This window comes from Peromyscus maniculatus, chromosome 1, assembly GCF_049852395.1.
Source record: "Peromyscus maniculatus bairdii isolate BWxNUB_F1_BW_parent chromosome 1, HU_Pman_BW_mat_3.1, whole genome shotgun sequence".
Classification (NCBI taxonomy): domain Eukaryota; kingdom Metazoa; phylum Chordata; class Mammalia; order Rodentia; family Cricetidae; genus Peromyscus; species Peromyscus maniculatus.
The window spans coordinates 181,836,016-181,854,769 of record NC_134852.1 but is presented as its reverse complement, the minus strand read 5'-3'; the positions used below and the strand labels follow the sequence as shown (position 1 = coordinate 181,854,769).

The 18,754-nt window shown below is 39.1% G+C and overlaps 1 protein-coding gene across 6 annotated transcripts in view; it reads left to right on the top strand.

Annotated features, from left to right (window-relative positions):
- The window catches only part of Brd10 (bromodomain containing 10), an 82,405-nt gene extending 63,940 nt beyond the window's left edge, over window positions 1-18,465 (top strand). For 5 of the 6 annotated variants that reach the window (XM_015994722.3, XM_015994721.3, XM_006975814.4 and 2 more), the window contains 3 exons: window positions 5,617-5,732; window positions 12,649-12,836; window positions 13,818-18,465. In XM_015994722.3, the coding sequence (XP_015850208.2) occupies window positions 5,617-5,732; window positions 12,649-12,836; window positions 13,818-17,428 (3,915 nt within the window). In that variant the 3' untranslated portion in view covers window positions 17,429-18,465. The remainder of the gene's footprint in view (window positions 1-5,616; window positions 5,733-12,648; window positions 12,837-13,817) is intronic. The other variant, XM_015994720.3, reaches the window with a different exon arrangement.
- The last annotated feature ends 289 nt before the right edge of the window (window positions 18,466-18,754 follow it).

The following is an 18,754-nucleotide window of genomic DNA, read 5'->3' as shown; positions in this document are numbered from 1 at the left end:
TTTGCCTTGTGATGGATGTTTCCTTCTATGCACTAGCATTTATAAGCAGAAGCATTTTAGAAAGTAGCATTTAAAAAGAAATTTTTGTGCATTTATATGTGATTTGACTTCCTTATTATATGGCTCCGAATAACCTTTTTTAATTATATACAACATTACAAGAAAATCTATATAAGAAATTGGATGGTTTGTAAAAGTGAGTTTGCCATACAAAGTATCTGAATTTATTAATATGTAAACATTACCGCAACGATAAGATAATTAATAAGTCTAGAATTTGTTTTCCTAATTTTTTTCTCTTAGCTTTCCAATGTCTCCAGCATTAGTAGATTGCCAGCTCCCTCTTTACAGCACCCTAGCCCGTGTTAACCTGGCATTGTCAAACTCATCTCAGATTACTGCAGCAGGATGGAGTTGTTCTTTAGTTATTAGATAAGTTCTCCATGCTCATTTGCAGTTTTTCATTTTACAATATTGTGTAGTTTGTAAGTTTGTTTCTTTCCTCATATGGTTCCTTAGGTTATTGGTGCATTGTATTCAGAAACTTAGGAAACTGCATAATATAATAAAGGACTTACCTTGTGACCATAAATCAGCTTCTTTCATAATATTCCCTGGAGGGTCATTTAAAAACTCCATGGTTTGGTAGTTGAGCATCTAATTCAAAGGGAGCTGGCAATTTGCAGATGCTGTGGACATTGGATGAGAAGCAATGAAAGGTAAGCTGTAAATTTAGACTATTGACTATTGTTTCTCTGTTGCATGCTTGAAATTCATTGTTCACATTAAAGTTTAGAATCTGTTAATTTAAAAAAAAAAATACATTACTCTTTGGGCTGGAAAGATGACTCAGTGGTTAAGAGCAGTTCTTGCAGAGGACCAGATTCAATTCCCAACAACTACAAGGTCCTTCACACCCACAATAACTCTAGTTCCATGGGATCCAATGCCCTTCTCTGACCTCCTTTGGTATAAAGTACACACATGGTATGCATATATACATACAGGCAAAACACACATAAAATAAAATGAATAAATCTTCTTTAAAAACTACCCTATTTTCATTAAAGTGACCTTTAATGTTCATAATACTAAATGTATATAATGCATTTGAATTTTATCTTTAAAAATTTTTTAATTCCTGAAAATGATCAGAATTGTGTTGATAAAAAAGGTTAAAGTTTCCCTGTGTTCACTTGTTTTAAAGTAAGTAATCAGATTATAGGCATAATTTATATTAAATGCTATACTAAATACATTTCTATTAATGCTTTAGCACTGTAGCACCTAACTAGTTGCCCCAAGTATCTATCCTGTCTCTTGATCCATCTGTCTGCCAGTTTGATTTTTAGTTCTGTAATCAGTATACATGAATATTTAATATAATTGACATTAACAAAGGTAGGGAGCACACTGTTTTTCCTCTTACCTTCCTTGGAAGCACACTCTGTAGCCCAGGCTGACCTCACACTTGCAGCAATCCTCTTGCCTCCAACTCCAGATGCTGGGAACGCAGGCTTGGGCCAGCATGCCAGTTGTTGTTTTCCTTAGTTTTCAAATATGTCACTTGTTTTAATTTCTATTATCCTTTTAATTGACACAATCTTTAGAGAGTATAACTTTGAACATCGCAAAGTATATCTACACAATATAATCTGCACTTGTTTAGGAATTGGCTTTGTGGGGACCAGAAGAGACAACATAGTGTTTTAGGAGAGTAGGTTTTAACATATGTAAAATGCAGAATTTTAGTCTAAAGTTAATTCCATTTTACAAGTATTTCCTGAGGTGATTTTTTAAGACAACTTTCTTCTAGAAAATTTTGTGTTTTAATAAATCTATCTTGGAAGGAATTTCAAAATTATTTTTCTCATATCTATATATATAATAAATAAAATTGATCAATTAGAAAAATTATTTCTGGCTTGTGGTTACATCAATAAATATTTGTTGATTTGAAGTAGATTTTTGTATTGGACCAAAGTAAAGCAGATTGTTATTAGCGCTAGTTGCTTATTAAAAATAGATTGCTTTAGCCGGGTGGCAGTAAAACAAGCCTTTAATCCCAGCACTCGGGAGGCAGAAGCAGGCAGATCTCTGAGTTTGAGGCCAGCCTGGGCTACAGAGTGAGTTCCCGGAAAGGCTCCAAAGTTACACAGAGAAACCCTGTCTCAAAAAACCAAACAAACAAAAATGGGTAGCTTTTATGCTTTTTGTAATAGTTCCACTATATACTGTGAAAATGAAATCACTACTTAGTAGAAAGCAGCAATGTTAAGACTAAGGAGTTAGTTTGGTGGTAAAGTGCAAGGCTCAGGATTCAGTCCTCCGCACCAGTGGTGGGGGGGCACAAAATGTCATTATTTAATTGCATTTGGATTGTGAGCATCATGTTTTATCCAGATAACACATGAAACTGTGAGTTCCTCTCCATCTGAGTAGTTGGATGAAAACTCGTGCTTTCAACACCACACAGGCAGTTTAATCTCCTCAAGACTATAGATTCACATTCCCATGGCAGTGTGCAAGGTTCCTTTCACTGGAGTCATATTTTTTATAGTTTTATACATTTTGTTAATCTTCTATGATAGAAGACCATAGATATTTCAAAACATGTAAGGCAGTTGTATGAAAGTTATGAATCTGATCTCTGATTAACCATTTAAGTTCCCTTCCTTGTATATAATCTTTGGTTCAGTAGTGTATTTTGTAGATGTTAATTAATTAAAATTAATCAGAATTAAATGTACAATCTTTTTTTTTTTTTTTTTTTTTTGAGACAGGGTTTCTCTGTGTAGCTTTGCGCCTTTCCTGGAGCTCACTTGGTAGCCCAGGCTGGCCTCGAACTCACAGAGATCCGCCTGGCTCTGCCTCCCGAGTGCTGGGAAAATGTACAATCTTAATCATTTTTAAAATCTTATAATGCAGAAATTAATTTAGTAAATTTAGTAGAGACACCACTATAGTAATGTCTTGACATAAAGATTTCCAGATATGCCATCTACCCTTCCTGTTCTTCTGTATATCCCTAACTGATGTCATCTGCAGTCCCACCCGGTCACCACTCTACTTATCCGGGCAGCAGCTGTGCAAGCCGGCTTAGTTTTGCAGGTGTCAATTTTCTCTTTTGGCCCCCACTAGTTCTCTCAAGACTTGAATCGTTTTTTTACTGAATTCTACCACACAGAGAAGACTCTTTCTGCTTTCTTCCCTAACAATCTTCCTTCTCTTAAGTTTAAGGAAAATTGAATTCTATTCTCTCACCATTTCTTTTTCCACCAAGTAGTTGCTGAGTTATGATTGGCACCTGTAATCCCAGCACTTGGGAAGCTAAGGCAGGAAGCTCAAAAGTTCCAGACGAGCCTGAGCTACACAGCAAGTCAAAGTGTTACATAGTGAGATCCCATCTAAAACCAAAAGAAGTGTGGTTGCCCTAGATGAATACTATTTCTTATACTTAATAGTGTAGTTGCATGGATTAGAATAAGCACTTAATACTGTGTCACCAGTTCTTTTGAGAAAAAATTTAACTTTTAAGGTCTGACTCAATGCTTATTTGGGTCTGACTTGTGCTTTTCTTAGAAAATATTGGAAAAGAAGCAAGACCATTTAGTTTAATATGTTATAGCAGTGTCTCTCAATCTGTGGGTCGTGTCACCTTTGGGGGCTGAACAACCCTTTCACAGGGGTTGCCTGAGACCATCTGCATATCAAACAAAAACATTACCATTCATAACAGCAGCAAAATTACAGTTATGAAGTAGCAGTGAAAATAATGTTATGGTTAGGGGCACCACAGCATGAGGAACTAACTGTATTAAAAGGTTGTGGCATTAGGAAGTTTGACAACCACTTTGTGACAGGAAATAAAAATTTTCTTAAGCTGGGTGGTGGTAGCGCATTGCTTTACTCCCAGCGCTCAGGAGGCAGAAGTGGGCAGATCTTTGAGTTCGAGGCCAGCCTGGTCTACAGAGAGAGTTTCAGGACAACCAGGGCTAAACAGAGAGACCCTGTCTGTTGTGGGTAGAGGGGTCTTACTACCATGATCTGACATCTTATTAAGATGCAAATTAGGGATAGAGAGATGGCCCTAGTTGTTAATATGTGCTGCTCTTGCAGAAGACCTAGATTCAGTTACCAGCACCCACATGGAGATGCACAAGTACCTGTAACTCCCATTCCAGAAGATTCAGCTCCCTCTTTGGGCTCATGTGCATTCCATACATGAGGTGTGCTCGTATACATGTAGGCAAAACACTCATACACATAAAATAAAAATAATCTTTTTGAAGACATGAATTAGCATAGGGTTCATATTTGGTGTGTCCACAGCATATAATCCTACATCTTCCTACTCTTCTAATAAACAGTTCCCCTTCTAAGATTCAAAAACCTTACAAGAAATATAGCTCTTTATGTTTATGTAAATACACATTCTGTTGCTTTAAAGTCCTGAAACCTTTTGGTCAAGCTATACTACTAAGACTTCGAGTTAGAAAGTTATAGAATTGTCATTTAAAATAGCAAAGATTTTATGTGTGTGCATGTGTATGTGTGTGTATGTAAAAAATTGGCAACTCTTTGTACAACTCTAGAATATACTTTTGCTATAGATAGTGGCCTTATAGATAGTAGAATACATAGGGGCAGATTGACTCAACAGTTGCTTATCGGATGAAGTCTGGTTTTATGATGTGTTAAATGTGATCTATAATATATAATTTTGTGTCTTTGAAATAATACATATGGATTATATGATACAAGATATTTCCTCCTTTTGTCAACTCCTATTTTAGTTGCTTTTCTATGCTAGAAACTGCTAAAATAATTATAACACCTCATTCATAGGTAGGTAGGTCGGTAGGCAGGCAGGTAGGCAGGCAGGCAGACAGAAAGTACCTGTAATACTAGAAAATGGGAGGGACATCAGGAATAATTAATTTTAGTGTAGTGGTGTAGATTTTTAAAACCAGTTGACTGGGTTGAGAAGGTAACTCAGTGGGTAGAAGTGGGAGGACTTGTGAGCTAATGTCACCCTCTGGTTTCTACATCCTCATGCACATGTACACACACACATACATCACCACACATGTAAAATAAACAACAGTTAACTATTTTAGTTGCTTTTCTGTGCTGGAAACTGCTAAAATAATTGTAACAATTCCTAAGGAAGTTTAAGACATCTCTTTTTTCCTCTCTTAGAAGTTACAAAAACTTTACTTCATGAGCTATATTTACTTTTTTGGTAAATTTATTTAAATATTTGTACCTTTACATGGTTTTGTTCATTTGTTGGTGGTGTTTTTTCCCCCACATTGGCACTAGAGATGAAACCGAAGACTACATATATTTGGTAAATGATTTATTAAGATATTTACAACTGACATAATTTTTAAATGCGTATTTCTTACTTAGATGATAAACATTTGGGATTTCTTCTGTAGAACTGAAGATCACTAACATTCAGATTTCTTACAAGTTTTGTAAACTCCTGTGGAAGAAATATTTTTGATAAATTATTGGCATTTTGTTGCTTTTGTGTTATAGGATAAAACTTGGTTGATACTGATTTTAGATTAAGTCTAAGAAATTTACTTTTTAAACTTATGTTTCTAGGGCAAATGGTACCATCGGAGGCAAGCTGTAAAAGAACTGCATAGTACACTGATACGCCTTTTAAATGAATTGCTGCCATGGGAACCAAAGTTAATGAAGGCTTTTCAGAGAAACAGGTAACAAGCTCTATGATGTATTTAACTTATTCTAAGACCCTTAGTTTATGATTTGGGGTTTTTCCATTCGTTTGTAATTCAGCAAATGCAAAGACATGTTCTCTGTGATTTTCTTTCTAATGGAAGAAATACAGATTGGAATGTGATAAATCCTAGTGGGGGAGGGTCATGATGAAGGGGATGTGAGATTCCTGTTGAAACTGAGGGCTACTCATGAAGGAAATGAGGTACGTATTGGAAGGAAAATGGAATAGAAGAGCACACTCTCCAAGTATAGAAGTGTATTTGGCATTTGGAGGAAATACAAAGTGAGTTACAACCAAGGAAAAATGATTGATAGAGATTGAGTTAGGACATAAAAGTCAGAGGTCAAAGACACCAGGTCAGGTAGCACTTAATCTTTTAAGAGTTTATATGGACCAAGATGAAAAGCTTTTGAAAGGTTTTTACAGAGATGGGATGTTATCTTCCGAGTTTTACTCGCCCCCTTGCTGGTTTGCAATGCTGAGACTTGCATCCAGAGCTGTACACATGGCTAAGTCAATATACCACTGACCTGTATCTCTAACCGTAAGGTTTGGGGTTTTGTTTGAATTTGTTCACGTTGATGATTTTGTGTGTGTGTGTGTGTGTGTGTGTGTGTGTGTGTGTGTGTGTGTGTAGGGCAGGGGCTGGCATTACACTCGTGTTTGCTGTGGTGCACAGGTGGAGGTTAGAGAACAACCTGCAGGGAGTTGGTTCTTCCTTCCTCTGTGTGGGTCTTGGTGGTAGGCACCTTTATCCATTTGAACCATCACTGAGGCTACCTGACCTTCAGTTTTAAAGCATTCACTCTAGATGCCATGTTGAAATAGCTGTAAAGGTGGAAGCAGGTGAACTAGTTTACTATAGTAGTTACCCTGAGAAAAGCGGGAATAGCTCATAGTATTGCACATGACGGGACGTGATTGGATTTTAGATACAGCTTCAAAATAGAATTGGTAGAATTTGCTTAATGAATGCATTATGGAGTGTGTGGTCCTACTGTCAACTTGATGGCATTTAGAAATGGTATGGAAACAAACCTCGGGCATGTCTGGATGGGATTTTCTAGATTAGGTTAATTGAGGTAGGAAGGCTCACCCTAAATGTGGCCTGGGACCCTAGACTGAACAAAAAAGAGAAGGGGAGCTGAGCTGTAGCATTCATCTATGTTTCCTGACTGGGTGCAAGGGAACAGCCGCTTGAAGCTCCTGTTGCCATGGTGGCCCCTCAGACTGAGATAATAGACCCCTTCCTTCCTTCAGCTGCTTCTGTCAGGTATTTATACCAGCAGTTAAGGAAGTAGCTAATATAAATGTGATAGAAATTGATGAGTAAAAATTAATTTTTGGTCTAAACAATTATCATCATGGATTTGCCATTAACTGAGACAAGAGTGATTGAAAGAGAATCAATTTTGAGGAATAATAGGGATAAATAGTTTGGATTTAAACATGTATGTTAAGTTTGATATTCTTTGTAGACACCTAATTGGTGGTGTTGAGTAGGTATTATGTGAGTTATATAAGTAAATCAAGAGCATTACTAGACTTGAGGTACGAATTTGGGAGTTATCAACATTGATTATATTTAAAGCCATGAGATTAGTAGAAATTGTGTGGACAGGGGACATTATAAAATTTAGAAGTGAGGTAGCAGCACTCGGGAGGCTGAGGCAGGCAGATCTTTGTGAGTTCAAGGACAGCCAGGGCTGTTACAGGACAAGCCAGAGAAACCCTGTCTTGGGGTTGGGGGAAGTGAGGTAGATGAATAGGACACTTTGAGAAGAAGCTTTGGGAGAATGCTTAGTAAGAGAAGAGAATAACCAAGGAAGAAAGTTGTCTTGGAAACTAGGTTAAGTTGAGGAAGAAGAATCTCTAGAAGAGAATTAGAGGAAGGGCAGTCCTCTTTCATGTTCTTTGGCATAAAATAGAGGAGAGAAGTGAGGTAACACCAAGAAATACAGATTGGGGTAGAGAGATAGCATTCGGGGTTCTATTGTTGCTTGTTTTATAAATAAGATAAGTAATTGTTTTGGATTAAATGGAGGGGCATTTAGTATAGTAGTATCTGGAGAGGAGAGGATACATGTAATTGGGAGTGTTATCATAGGTAGAAAGATGAAAATATGAATAAAAATAAAGATATTTGCAGATAAAAATAAAGATATTTGCAGATAAGGTGTGGAGCATATAAAATATTTTCCAGGTTTTTTTTTAAGATTTATTTATTATGTATGCAGTGTTGTGCCTGCAGGTCAGAAGAGGGCACCAGATCTCATTACGGATGGTTGTGAGCCACCATGTGGTTGCTGGGAATTGAACTCAGGACCTCTGGAAGAGCAGCCAGCACTCTTAACCTCTGAGCCATCTCTCCAGCCCCAAATGAGTCTTTTTTTGTTTTGTTTTGTTTTTTTGTTTTTCGGGACAGGGTTTCTCTGTGTAGCTTTGCGCCTTTCCTGGATCTCGCTCCGTAGACCAGGCTGGCCTTGAACTCACAGAGATCTGACTGCCTCTGCCTCCCGAGTGCTGATTAAAGGCGTGCGCCACCACCGCCTGGCCAAGTTCTTTTTATTTTCCATGGAATACAAGTAGTCATTAGCTGAAAGTAAGGATAGCATTCAACCACTGAATAGATAATTTCTCTATTCTAATATTACAGATGAGAAGATAAATTCACTTTACAGTTATTCTTTGCTAGCTCACTTTAGTATCTCATAGCCCCATTAAATCCTTAAGCAACAATTTAAAAGACAAATTGTAAAGAATTACCTGGTAACACTTGTATATGCATGTGCTGTACATACTGATATACTGTGATGTGCTGTTGTTTTCCCCAACCTGTAAATGAATAACTGATACTCCAGAGGGATTAAGGAATTTGCCAAAAATCTTATAATAGAGGTAGTGCTTAAACTCCAATATATACAAATAAAAACTTGTAGTAAAAATATACTGAAGAATGTATGTTCAAATTTACATTGTTAAACAAAGGGCCAGGGAGATGGTTGGGTGCATTGGGGTACTTGCTACTGATCCTCACCTGACCTGAGTTCCCTTGGGGCCTACAGGACGGAAGGAGAGAACTGACTCCTGCAAGTTGTCTCAGACTTTCACACTCGCTGCTCTGTGACACAGCTGCTTATGCGCTTGCGCTCTCGCTAGCGCTCTCTCTCTCTCTCTCTCTCTCTCTCTCTCTTACACACACACACACACACACACACACACACACACACACACACACACACACGTGATTGATTGGTGGGTGGGTGGATGGACAGATGGGATGGATAGATAGATAAGATGGATGGATGGATGTAAACAAATTTCAAACAAGGTAAAGGTTAAGGGTAAAGTAGAAAACTTAGTTTAATCATAAATAATAATAAAAGATCTCCAGAATAGCATGTAATCATTTAGAAATGTTATGACTCTCTAGTTTCTCAGAAACAGCCAGAATCCTATAAAAGTTAGAGGTCATTTCAGCTTTGCTGCCCTAGGCTTCATGAACACGATTTCTAATAAGACCAAAGTTTCTTACTCCGGACTAAGTGATATACTTGTTTGTGATAATCTGTACGATATTAATAATAATCAGTCCTGTCACTCAGGACTGGTGAGATAGCTCAGAGAGGAAAAGTGCTATGTAAGCCTGGTGAGCGGGGCTTCAGTCCTCGACCCTGGTGGACACTGTCCTCTGATCTCCTCACATGTGCACATGGCACAAGTGTGCTTTCTGAGGAACACGTGCACACTCATTAATAACAAATAAAATGCAAAATTATTATCACTTAAATTAATTTTTTAATGATTTTTCTAGACCGGCACGGTGGTGTACACTTGTAATCCCAGCAGGTAGGAGTCTGAGGCAGGAAGATTGTAAATTTGATCTAAGCCTAGGCTGCTACATAGTAAGACCTTCCTTTCAAAACCAAGAAGAACAATCTAAACTGCACTGTAATGAGTAATTTAGGGCTATATCGGGTTGGAGCAGTAGTTGCTTTGGTAAGTCCTTACCTTATAATAAAACAATTGCCTTGCAAGTGAAAGGACCAGAGTTTGATCCGCAGAAGCCAAGTTTAATGCCAGGTGTTGTGGCACACGCCTTTAATCCCAGCACTTAGGAGGTAGAGGCAGACATCTATTTAGTTCAAAACAATCTTGTTCATTATAGCAAGTTCCAGACTGGCCAGGGCTATATAGTGCTACCCTATCTTTAAAAAACAAATAAACAAACAAAATCACCTTTTTTAAAAAAATAATTTTTTTATTTAAATTTTTTTTCCTTTTACATACCAACCCCTGTTCTCCCTTCTTCCCCTTCTCCCGCTCCCCCCCCCCCCCCACCTACTCCCATCCCCTCCTCATAGAGGGTAAAGTATCAAACATGTACAAGACATGCAGATAGATCCCTGGGGCTTGCTGGCCAGTCTTGCTGGTGAGCCCCGAGCTAGTGACGTGGGACTCATTTTTCAATACAAGTAGAAAATTTTAGGTATTTATTGCTTTTCTTATTTCCCCCAATATAATATTCTTACTAGTTATTTGGGAATTTTGTACAGTGCACCCTGATCATACACGCTTCCCATTTTTCCTAGGCCCATCCTCCTACCCTTTCAGCCTCCCCAAAAGCCCCACCAAGTCCAATCTGTGTTGCTCATGTATTCGCTGGAGCATGGTCAGACGCCCATGAAAGAAAACTGAGCCCTTCCCTACCCCCCCCCCACCCCTGCCAGAGGCTATTAGCTGTGAAGAGCTACACATCAGCATCTTTCTTTAAAAAAAAAAAAATCATTTATTTTACATACTGGCCACAGTTTTCCCTTCCTCCTCTTGCCCAAGGTCTCCCCTCCCCTTCCACCCTCCCTCTGTCTCCAGTCTCCATTCAGAAAGGGCAGGCCTCCCATGGGCTTGAGCAAAGCTTGGCACATCAAGTTGAGGCAGGACCAAGCTCCTCCCCTTGCATCAAGGCTGTACAAGGTAATCCAGCATAGGGAACAGGTTCCCAGAAGCCAGCTAAGCACCCGGGACAGGTCCTGATCTCACTACAAAGAGACCAAGCATACACATGCTTAGGTGAGTCCCATGGAGGCTCCCTAACTGTTGGTCCAGAGTCCATGAGCTCCCGTCAGCTGTCTCTGTAGGTTCCCCCATCATGACCCACTGGCTAATACAATCCCTCCTCCCTCTTTCAAGCAAGACTCCTGGAGCTAACCCGGTGCTTGGCTGTGGATCTCTGCATCTCTGCCCATCAGTTACTGGATAGAGTATCTCTGATGACAATTATGGTAGTCACCAATCTGATTACAGTGGATGGCCAGTTCAGGCACCCTCTGCACTATTGCTAGGAGTCTTAGCTGGGGTTGTCTTGTGGATTCCTGCTGCTTTCCCTGGTGCCAGGTTTCTCTCTAATCCCAAAATGCCCCCCCTCCCAAAATCAGGACTCTCTTTCATTACTATTCCCCTCCATCCTGCCTCCAACCTGCCTCCCACACCCAACCCTCCCAACGTGCTCCTTTAAGATCCCATACCTCCATCCCGTCTCCCCCTGCCCCCAGTTTACTCAGGAGATCTCTTCTATTTCCCCTTCCTAGGGAAATCTATGCATCCCTCTTTGGGCCCTCCTTGTTATCTAGCCTCTCTGGTTATCCTATACTTTACTCCTACTTATGAGTGAGTACATACCATACTAATACCAATACTCCTCAAATTGTTCCACACATAGAAACAGAAAGAAGAACATTGTCAAATTATTTTTGTGAGGCCACAGTTACCTGAGTATCAGGTACTACACAAAGACTCGACAAAGAGAATTACAGACCAATTTCCCTTGTGAGCATTGATGCAAAAATAGTCAATAAAATACTGGCAAACCAAATCTAGGAACACATGCAAAAGATGATAGACCATGATCAAATATGCTTCATCCCAGAGATGCAGGGATGGTTCGACATAAAAAATCTGTCAATGTAAAAAAATCACCATATAAACAAACTGAAAGAAAAAAAATGATCATCTCACTAGATGCTGAAAAAGGCCTTTGACAAAATCTAACACCCTTACATGATAAAGGTCTTGGAGAGATCAAGGATATGAGAAATATACCTAAACATAATAAAAGCAGTATACATCAAGCCAACAGCCAGCATCAGCATCAAATTAAACGAAGAGAACTCAAAGCAATTTCACTAAAATCAGGAACAAGACAAGGCTGTCTACTTTCTTCATATCTGTTCATTATAGTTCTAGCTAGAGCAATAAGACAACAAAAGGAGATCAAGGGGATACAAATTGGAAAGGAAGAAGTCACACTTTTGATATCTGCAGATGATATGATAGATATATAAGTGACCCCAAAAATTCTACCAGAGAACTCCTACAGCTGATAAATTCCTTCATTAATGTGGTGGGATACAAGATTAACTCAAAAAAAAAAAAAAAAACCAGTAGCCCTCTTATATACAAATGATAAACAGGCTGAGAAAGAAATCTGAGAAACAACACCCTTTACCATAGCCACAAATAATATAAAATACCCTCGGGTAACTCTAACCAAACAAGTGAAGGACCTGCATCATGAGAACTTCAAGTCTTTAAAGAAAGAAATTGAAAGAATTGAAGATACTGCTTTTCTTAAAAGTTCTAGCTGCAACCCTCAGAAAGACAAAGTGTATTCAAGTTTTATTCAGAAATTGTAAGATATAACTTTTAATTTCTTAAGCATATAGCATAAGTTTTATCTTTTGGGGCAATTAATAATTGGCAAGACTGAACTAATAGGCATTTTAGATACACTTAAAACATCATAATTTAATGACAGTTGAAAATATTTCAAGGTTTAATTTAAAATGCTAATTTAGCTTCCAGAAGCTCCACGTTACATTGGTTTATTTTAGGAGCCGCCTGAAGAAAGACTATGATGATTTCCAAAGACAACCCGATCACGATCAGTTTACTAGGGAGCTATGGACTACTGAAGACTGTGAAGGGAACCCTGAGAGAGAGCCTCCTAAAGCAGAAATCAGTAAGTCTGTAGATGCAGCAGAACCTCTAGACAACCTGGAGAAAGAGCACGTGGATTCTGGTAGGCATTCAAACTTTTTAAATATAAGCACAAAGAGAACTTTCTGTTTGTTGTGAAGGCAAAAGGTAATGGGGTCAGTGAATGTTGATTGAGGAAGTCTGATAATTTACAGAAATACTACCCATATTTATGTAAGCAAATTATTATAGTCATTATTAATTTTCTAAGAGTTTCTGGAGCCAGTGCCTAACCCTAAGTTATATATGTGTCATTGCCTGTTGCAGATCAGACACTGCTAATCTGTTACCCGTTTGGAATTCATTGATCATCTTTTTTATTATTACTACTCTTAAAGCTCTGTTGGTAAAGTTTGCTGTAAAAGAATTTGAGAAATCCATACCATTCTGAAGGTTTTTTAAAATGAGGTGTGACCAAGGTTGATGGCTGACTAAGACCAAAGTAAACACATCATTCTAATAAGTATGGGTAGCTAAAGCAAATTAAATGTGATTCATGTCAGTTCACCAGTTACTATGAAAACTTGTGGTTAGTAATATGTTAACATATTTCATATCTTTTGTGAATTGTAAGAGTGAACTTCTTTTGACCAGATATGACCACAATTCTTTAAGGATAAAGAACAAGAAAGGCTGAACATTTGTTTTCATTTTTAGTCTGTGAAGACTAAAATACTGAATTGTAACCATTCCTGTATGGTTTCCATATCTAGAAAAAGAAAACTAGCCAAATTAAAATGAGTATCTTTTTAAAAGCCGTGAGTTTTTCCTTAACACTTAGGCATTGGCAGCAGGGTTAGTCCAAAACGAATCTCAGTAATAAGTTGCTCTTAAGCATAACTGGGATATGGGAAGTCAGCATGTCAAAGGTCACTGTTACCTTGTTTGGTAGTGCTGAAGCTTTGGAATGACTATACAAGTAGACTTTTTAAATTGCCTGCTCAAAGATTGACTTTAATTTTTATAGTTGGTGTTACATAGTCACTGTTTTCTATAAATAAAATGCTTGTTTTACAATTTTCAGATGATATGAAATTATCAGAAATAGGCTTTCCTTTGGCCAGAAGCAAGTTGTTGAAAAAAGAATTGTCTTCTAAAGATGTAGTGAAGATACTGCCTAAAACACTTAAGCGACAGTCCAAACAAAGTAGTTATCTGGATGATAGCACAAAAGAGCTTTCCCCAAGGAAGAAAACAAAGCTCAGCACAAATGAAACAGCACTTGAAAATGTAGACACTGATATGCAGATTGACTGTTTAAGCGAGTCAAAACATACAGAACTGCCATTTTCGGAGTCATTGGCCTCAAAGGATTCAGTACCAGTGTCCACTCTCCAGAAAGGGACCAAACCTATTCAGGCCTTGCTTGCAAAGAATATTGGGAACAAAGTGACCTTAACAAATCAACTGCCCCCTTCCACAGGTAGAAGTGTTCCTGCTGTGGAAAAGCCAGCTTTATCTCCTGTAGAAACAAGCACTGTAAAACCAGCCTTGACCTGCCTCACCAGTACAAAAGGACCTTTACAGATGGTATACAAAATGCCCTGTGGTCAGTGGTTGCCAGTCGACCTCCACAATAGTTCTGTCAAGATTCAGATGCAGCCTGTGGTGGATTCTAAAACAGGAGAAAAGATCATGCAGCAAGTTCTTATTCTGCCTAAGAATTTTGTGATTCAGCACAAAGAGGGAAAAGCAGTTGCAAAAGAGCTAGCAGCACCTCAGCAGAAAGGTGCAGAGCATTGTTCATCTTGCCCCCAGACGACAAGTGTGACCTGTTCCTTCGTGTCTGTTCCTGTCACGTCAGTAGGGACAGTTTCTACCCAACTGCCTAGTACAGTTTTCAGTAAGACAGTTGCAGCTTCATCAAATGTGAGTGCTAGATCACAGCCGTTGTCACCTGTGACCTGCGGAGGGAGTGTGTTAGCGTCCCCAGTGAAGACTGGCCAGAGTGAAGCAGTTTCGTCGGCCTCCTTCCCCCAGCCTCTCACTTCAGCCACCATTTCTTCAACAACAGTTCAGCCTCTCTTACCAGCAACACCACTAAGTGAGTCTGCAGATCCTGGCCCTTCCCTCCCCTCTTCCTCACAGCACACTCTTGATTCTTCTGAAGCAGAGCAGGAGCTGAAGACCGTGTGTATAAGAGATTCCCAGTCGATTCTTGTCAGGACGCGAGGTGGGAACACTGGAGTTGTCACAGTACAAACGAACCCAGAACAGAAGTCACCCACCAGTTTATCTTCCAGTTCTCTCTTCACCTTTGCGCCTCACCTGCAGGCCTTTCTGGTGCCAAAGTCAACCTCATCCCCTGCTTTTCCACAAGTAGCTGGAAGGACTGCTGCATCTAATCTCCCATCGTTCAGCCAAACACCTACTTGTGTTTCTATTTCATGTGGCTTTCATCCGTCCGTGGGGAAAAATTTCAAACCTATGTTAGGCCAACCCTCCAGCAGTGGCTGTGTGGGCCCCCTGATAGAAAAAACCTCACACATGCCCTCTTCACCCTTGAAGCCCTCTGTTTCTTCCAGCTCATTGCTACCATCAACAACAAATAGTTCAGTTAGTGTAATTAGCATATCAGCAGGAAATTTCGGACAAACCAATACCAATGCTATTCATACATCAGCTAAACCTCAACAAGTAGATTATATCACAAAAAGCTACCCAGTTACAAGATCAGAAGCAACAGCAGCAATAAATGGAGATGTGCTCAGTGAGACGCCTGTTCAGAAACTTATGCTGGTATCAACTCCATCTGCTCTTCCTTCTAGCAGTGGACCTTCAGTTAATATGGCACCAGCACCAACATCTACGAGTGTTTCTACCCAGAAAGTAGTTTTCATTAATGCCCCAGTTCCTAGTGGCACTTCAGCCTCAGCTATTGTTGCAGAATCATTAAAACAGACACTTCCTCCTCCCTTGAATAAAACATATGTTAAGACTCCAGAGCAGCCCCAAATAGTACTGATTCCGTCTACAGTGGGAACACCAATAAAAATAAATTCTTCACCAACTGTATCTCAGATTAAAGATGTGAAAATTGGACTAAACATAGGTCAAGCAATTATAAACCCTCCAGGAAATCTGCCAGCGATATCATCAGTTAATATATTGCAGAGTGTGATGCCAAAAGGAGAAGACAAAAGTAGTAAGGGCTATGTTTCGCCCTTGTCCACAAGTGGTAACTCAGTTCCAGCAAGCTCCAATAGTGTGAATCAGAATCTTCCTCCTGTTAATGAGTCAATGGTTTCTACAGCAAGAGCTGCAAACATGTTTTCAGGAACAGGAACAAATGTTCCTTTGAGTTCCCTTTCAGTGACCTCATCCTGTGCTTCAGTTGGGACACGACCTCCTGTCTTAGTCAGTGGAAATGATACCTCTTCAAGAATTATGCCTGTTTTGTCCAATAGACTCTGCACGTCAAATCTGGGAAACACTGTGGCTATATCAACTGTAAAAACAGGACATCTAGCATCATCTGTTCTCATTTCAACTACACAACCAACAGTGTCTCCTAAATGTTTGCCATCAGCCTTGCAAATCCCTGTTACTGTTGCCCTGCCTACACCTGTGACTACATCTCCAAAAATAATCAGCACGGTTCCACATTCGGTAACAGTACCAGGAGCCACGCGTCCTGTATCTCTTTCCAAAAGACAGTCTCGGACCTCTCTCCAGTTTCAGTCGCCAGGGCCTTCAACTACAGTGCCAACAAATGCAAACACAAATAAACCTCAAGCTGAATTACCATCCCTCTCACCAAGTCCAGGTAAAATAACTAATACTTCCAATGTTACTTCTATGCCAAACCAGCATATGTCCCCTTCATTAGTAAAAACAAGTCCCAGTAACAATTCTACTGCAGGTGGCTCTGCCATTCACACTTGTGCACCACCATTAAATATGAGTCTGGCAGGTGCTCCGTTCAGTGACCCTTGTATTCAGCAAAAAATAGTTATCAACACCAGTACACCTTTGGCACCAGGTACTCAAATCATGATGAACGGAGCCCGGTTTATTGTTCCACCACAAGGTCTTGGAGCTGGTAGCCATGTCCTCCTCATCTCTACTAATCCAAAATACGGACCTCCTTTAGTTATTAACAATGCCCAGGGCATACCAGCTACACCAGTAGATAATCCTGTCCAGAAGATCATACAGACATCAAATAATTCTTTAAGTGGGCAGCCTTTAAAGCATTCTGTAAGAAACTCGACAAAGATTGTAAACTGTCTTGGAAGCCCAAGTTCTCTCTCTACAGTACATTCAGCACCACAAATCATAACCACACCTGCTAAAGTCTATGTTCCCCCTGCACCAACGGTGCCATTGACTTCGGTAATGAAGTCCTCTCCAGCTGCTCTTTTGACGAAGACATCTTTGGTTTCTGCCATTTCCTCCAATAATCCTCCACTGCCAAGTAGCACATCGGTGTTTCATTTGGATACCTCTGTCAAAAAGTTATTGGTTAGCCCAGAAGGAGCCATTTTAAATACCATTAATACTCCAGCATCTAAGGTGTCTGCGTTGTCTTCATCTCTTCCTCAAGCTGTTGTGTCTGCTGGTCAAAATCCTGCCTCTGTCTTCCCTGCTTTTCAGTCACCTGGTTCAGAGAAGCCTGACACAGCTGCATCTTGAGTTTAGACTAAATGAGCCAGTTTTTAAATAATGGGGCATTGTTTTAACTCCCACAAAAATTTTAACTGTTTGTTATACTGTTGAAAACATGCTGTTCGTGTGTGTGTGTGTGTGTGTGTGTGTGTGTGTGTGTGTGTGTGTGTGTGTATGTATGTATGTATGTTAAGGTATTTCCATTAGCTTGCACAGGACTTTGTTTTCTTGGGGAGGGCAAAGTATACCATTTCACTCATTGGTGTAAAGATGTTTTCCAAGGTTCTTTGTTCAAAATATGTCATTGAGATTTACCTGTCTATATAACATAAATTGAATAAAGTCAAGTTTGACTAGTTTAAGTAAGCTAGCCTTTACATAATTATATCGATGTTTCTTCTTAAATTTGGACTGTTGTGATGTATCTACAGTATAGTATTCTTTGTCATTAGTGACATCTTATTTTTGTTTCTGTAAAAAGAATATATATATATATATATATTTATGCATTAAGAAAATGCAGTCCATGCTGTAAAATTGTACATATTCCTTAAATCCCTAATAATCTGTACTAAATATATGTACAAAGAACAATACTGTCTTATTTATGTTTTGTTTACATAATGTATAGTTTTTTAAGTATTTTAGTAATTTTGGACCAGTGAACTGTTAGCAACAATGCAGAAGAATCTGCATATAATAAACTGAGTTGCTGTATCTCTTTGTTTGAATACCATTTTTAAAATGTGTTCTTGTCCATTGAAAGAATACATGGTATAAATGAAAACAGTCCTTTAAAAAATGTGTTCAGATTGGAAGTATCTAGAAATAGTAGCACTTGCACAGGCTTTGCACTTGACAGAGCTTCCTTTCTTGGATCTCCTTTGATCTTCACAGTCATCTTGGGAGCTGAGTAGCATATCCACACTTACCTGGTTCATGGGAAGTAGGGCCAGGACATGATCTGATGCTTCACAGTCTTTCTCCATAGTTTTATTTTACTTTTGACTTGAAGTTTTCATTCACAATTTTATGGTTCCAGACATTTAAAAAGAATAAGGGGGGGGAGAAATGCCACCAAATCTGTATTGACCAAACAAATGTGTGTTGTTGTTATTTTTAGATAAGAATATTTTGGTTTATGTCTATACATCCAAAACATGTTTCTTAAAACTTTTTTTTTAAGGTTTCTCTATGCCCCTAAACAGGCCTGGAACTTTCCATATAGCCCAGGCTGGCCTTGCCTCAGCCTCCTGAATGTACCAGGATTACAGATAATGTACTACCATGCCTGGCAAACTTATTTTTTAATGATCTCGGTTCATAAGAGGTTGCGAAAGTAATGCAGAGTGG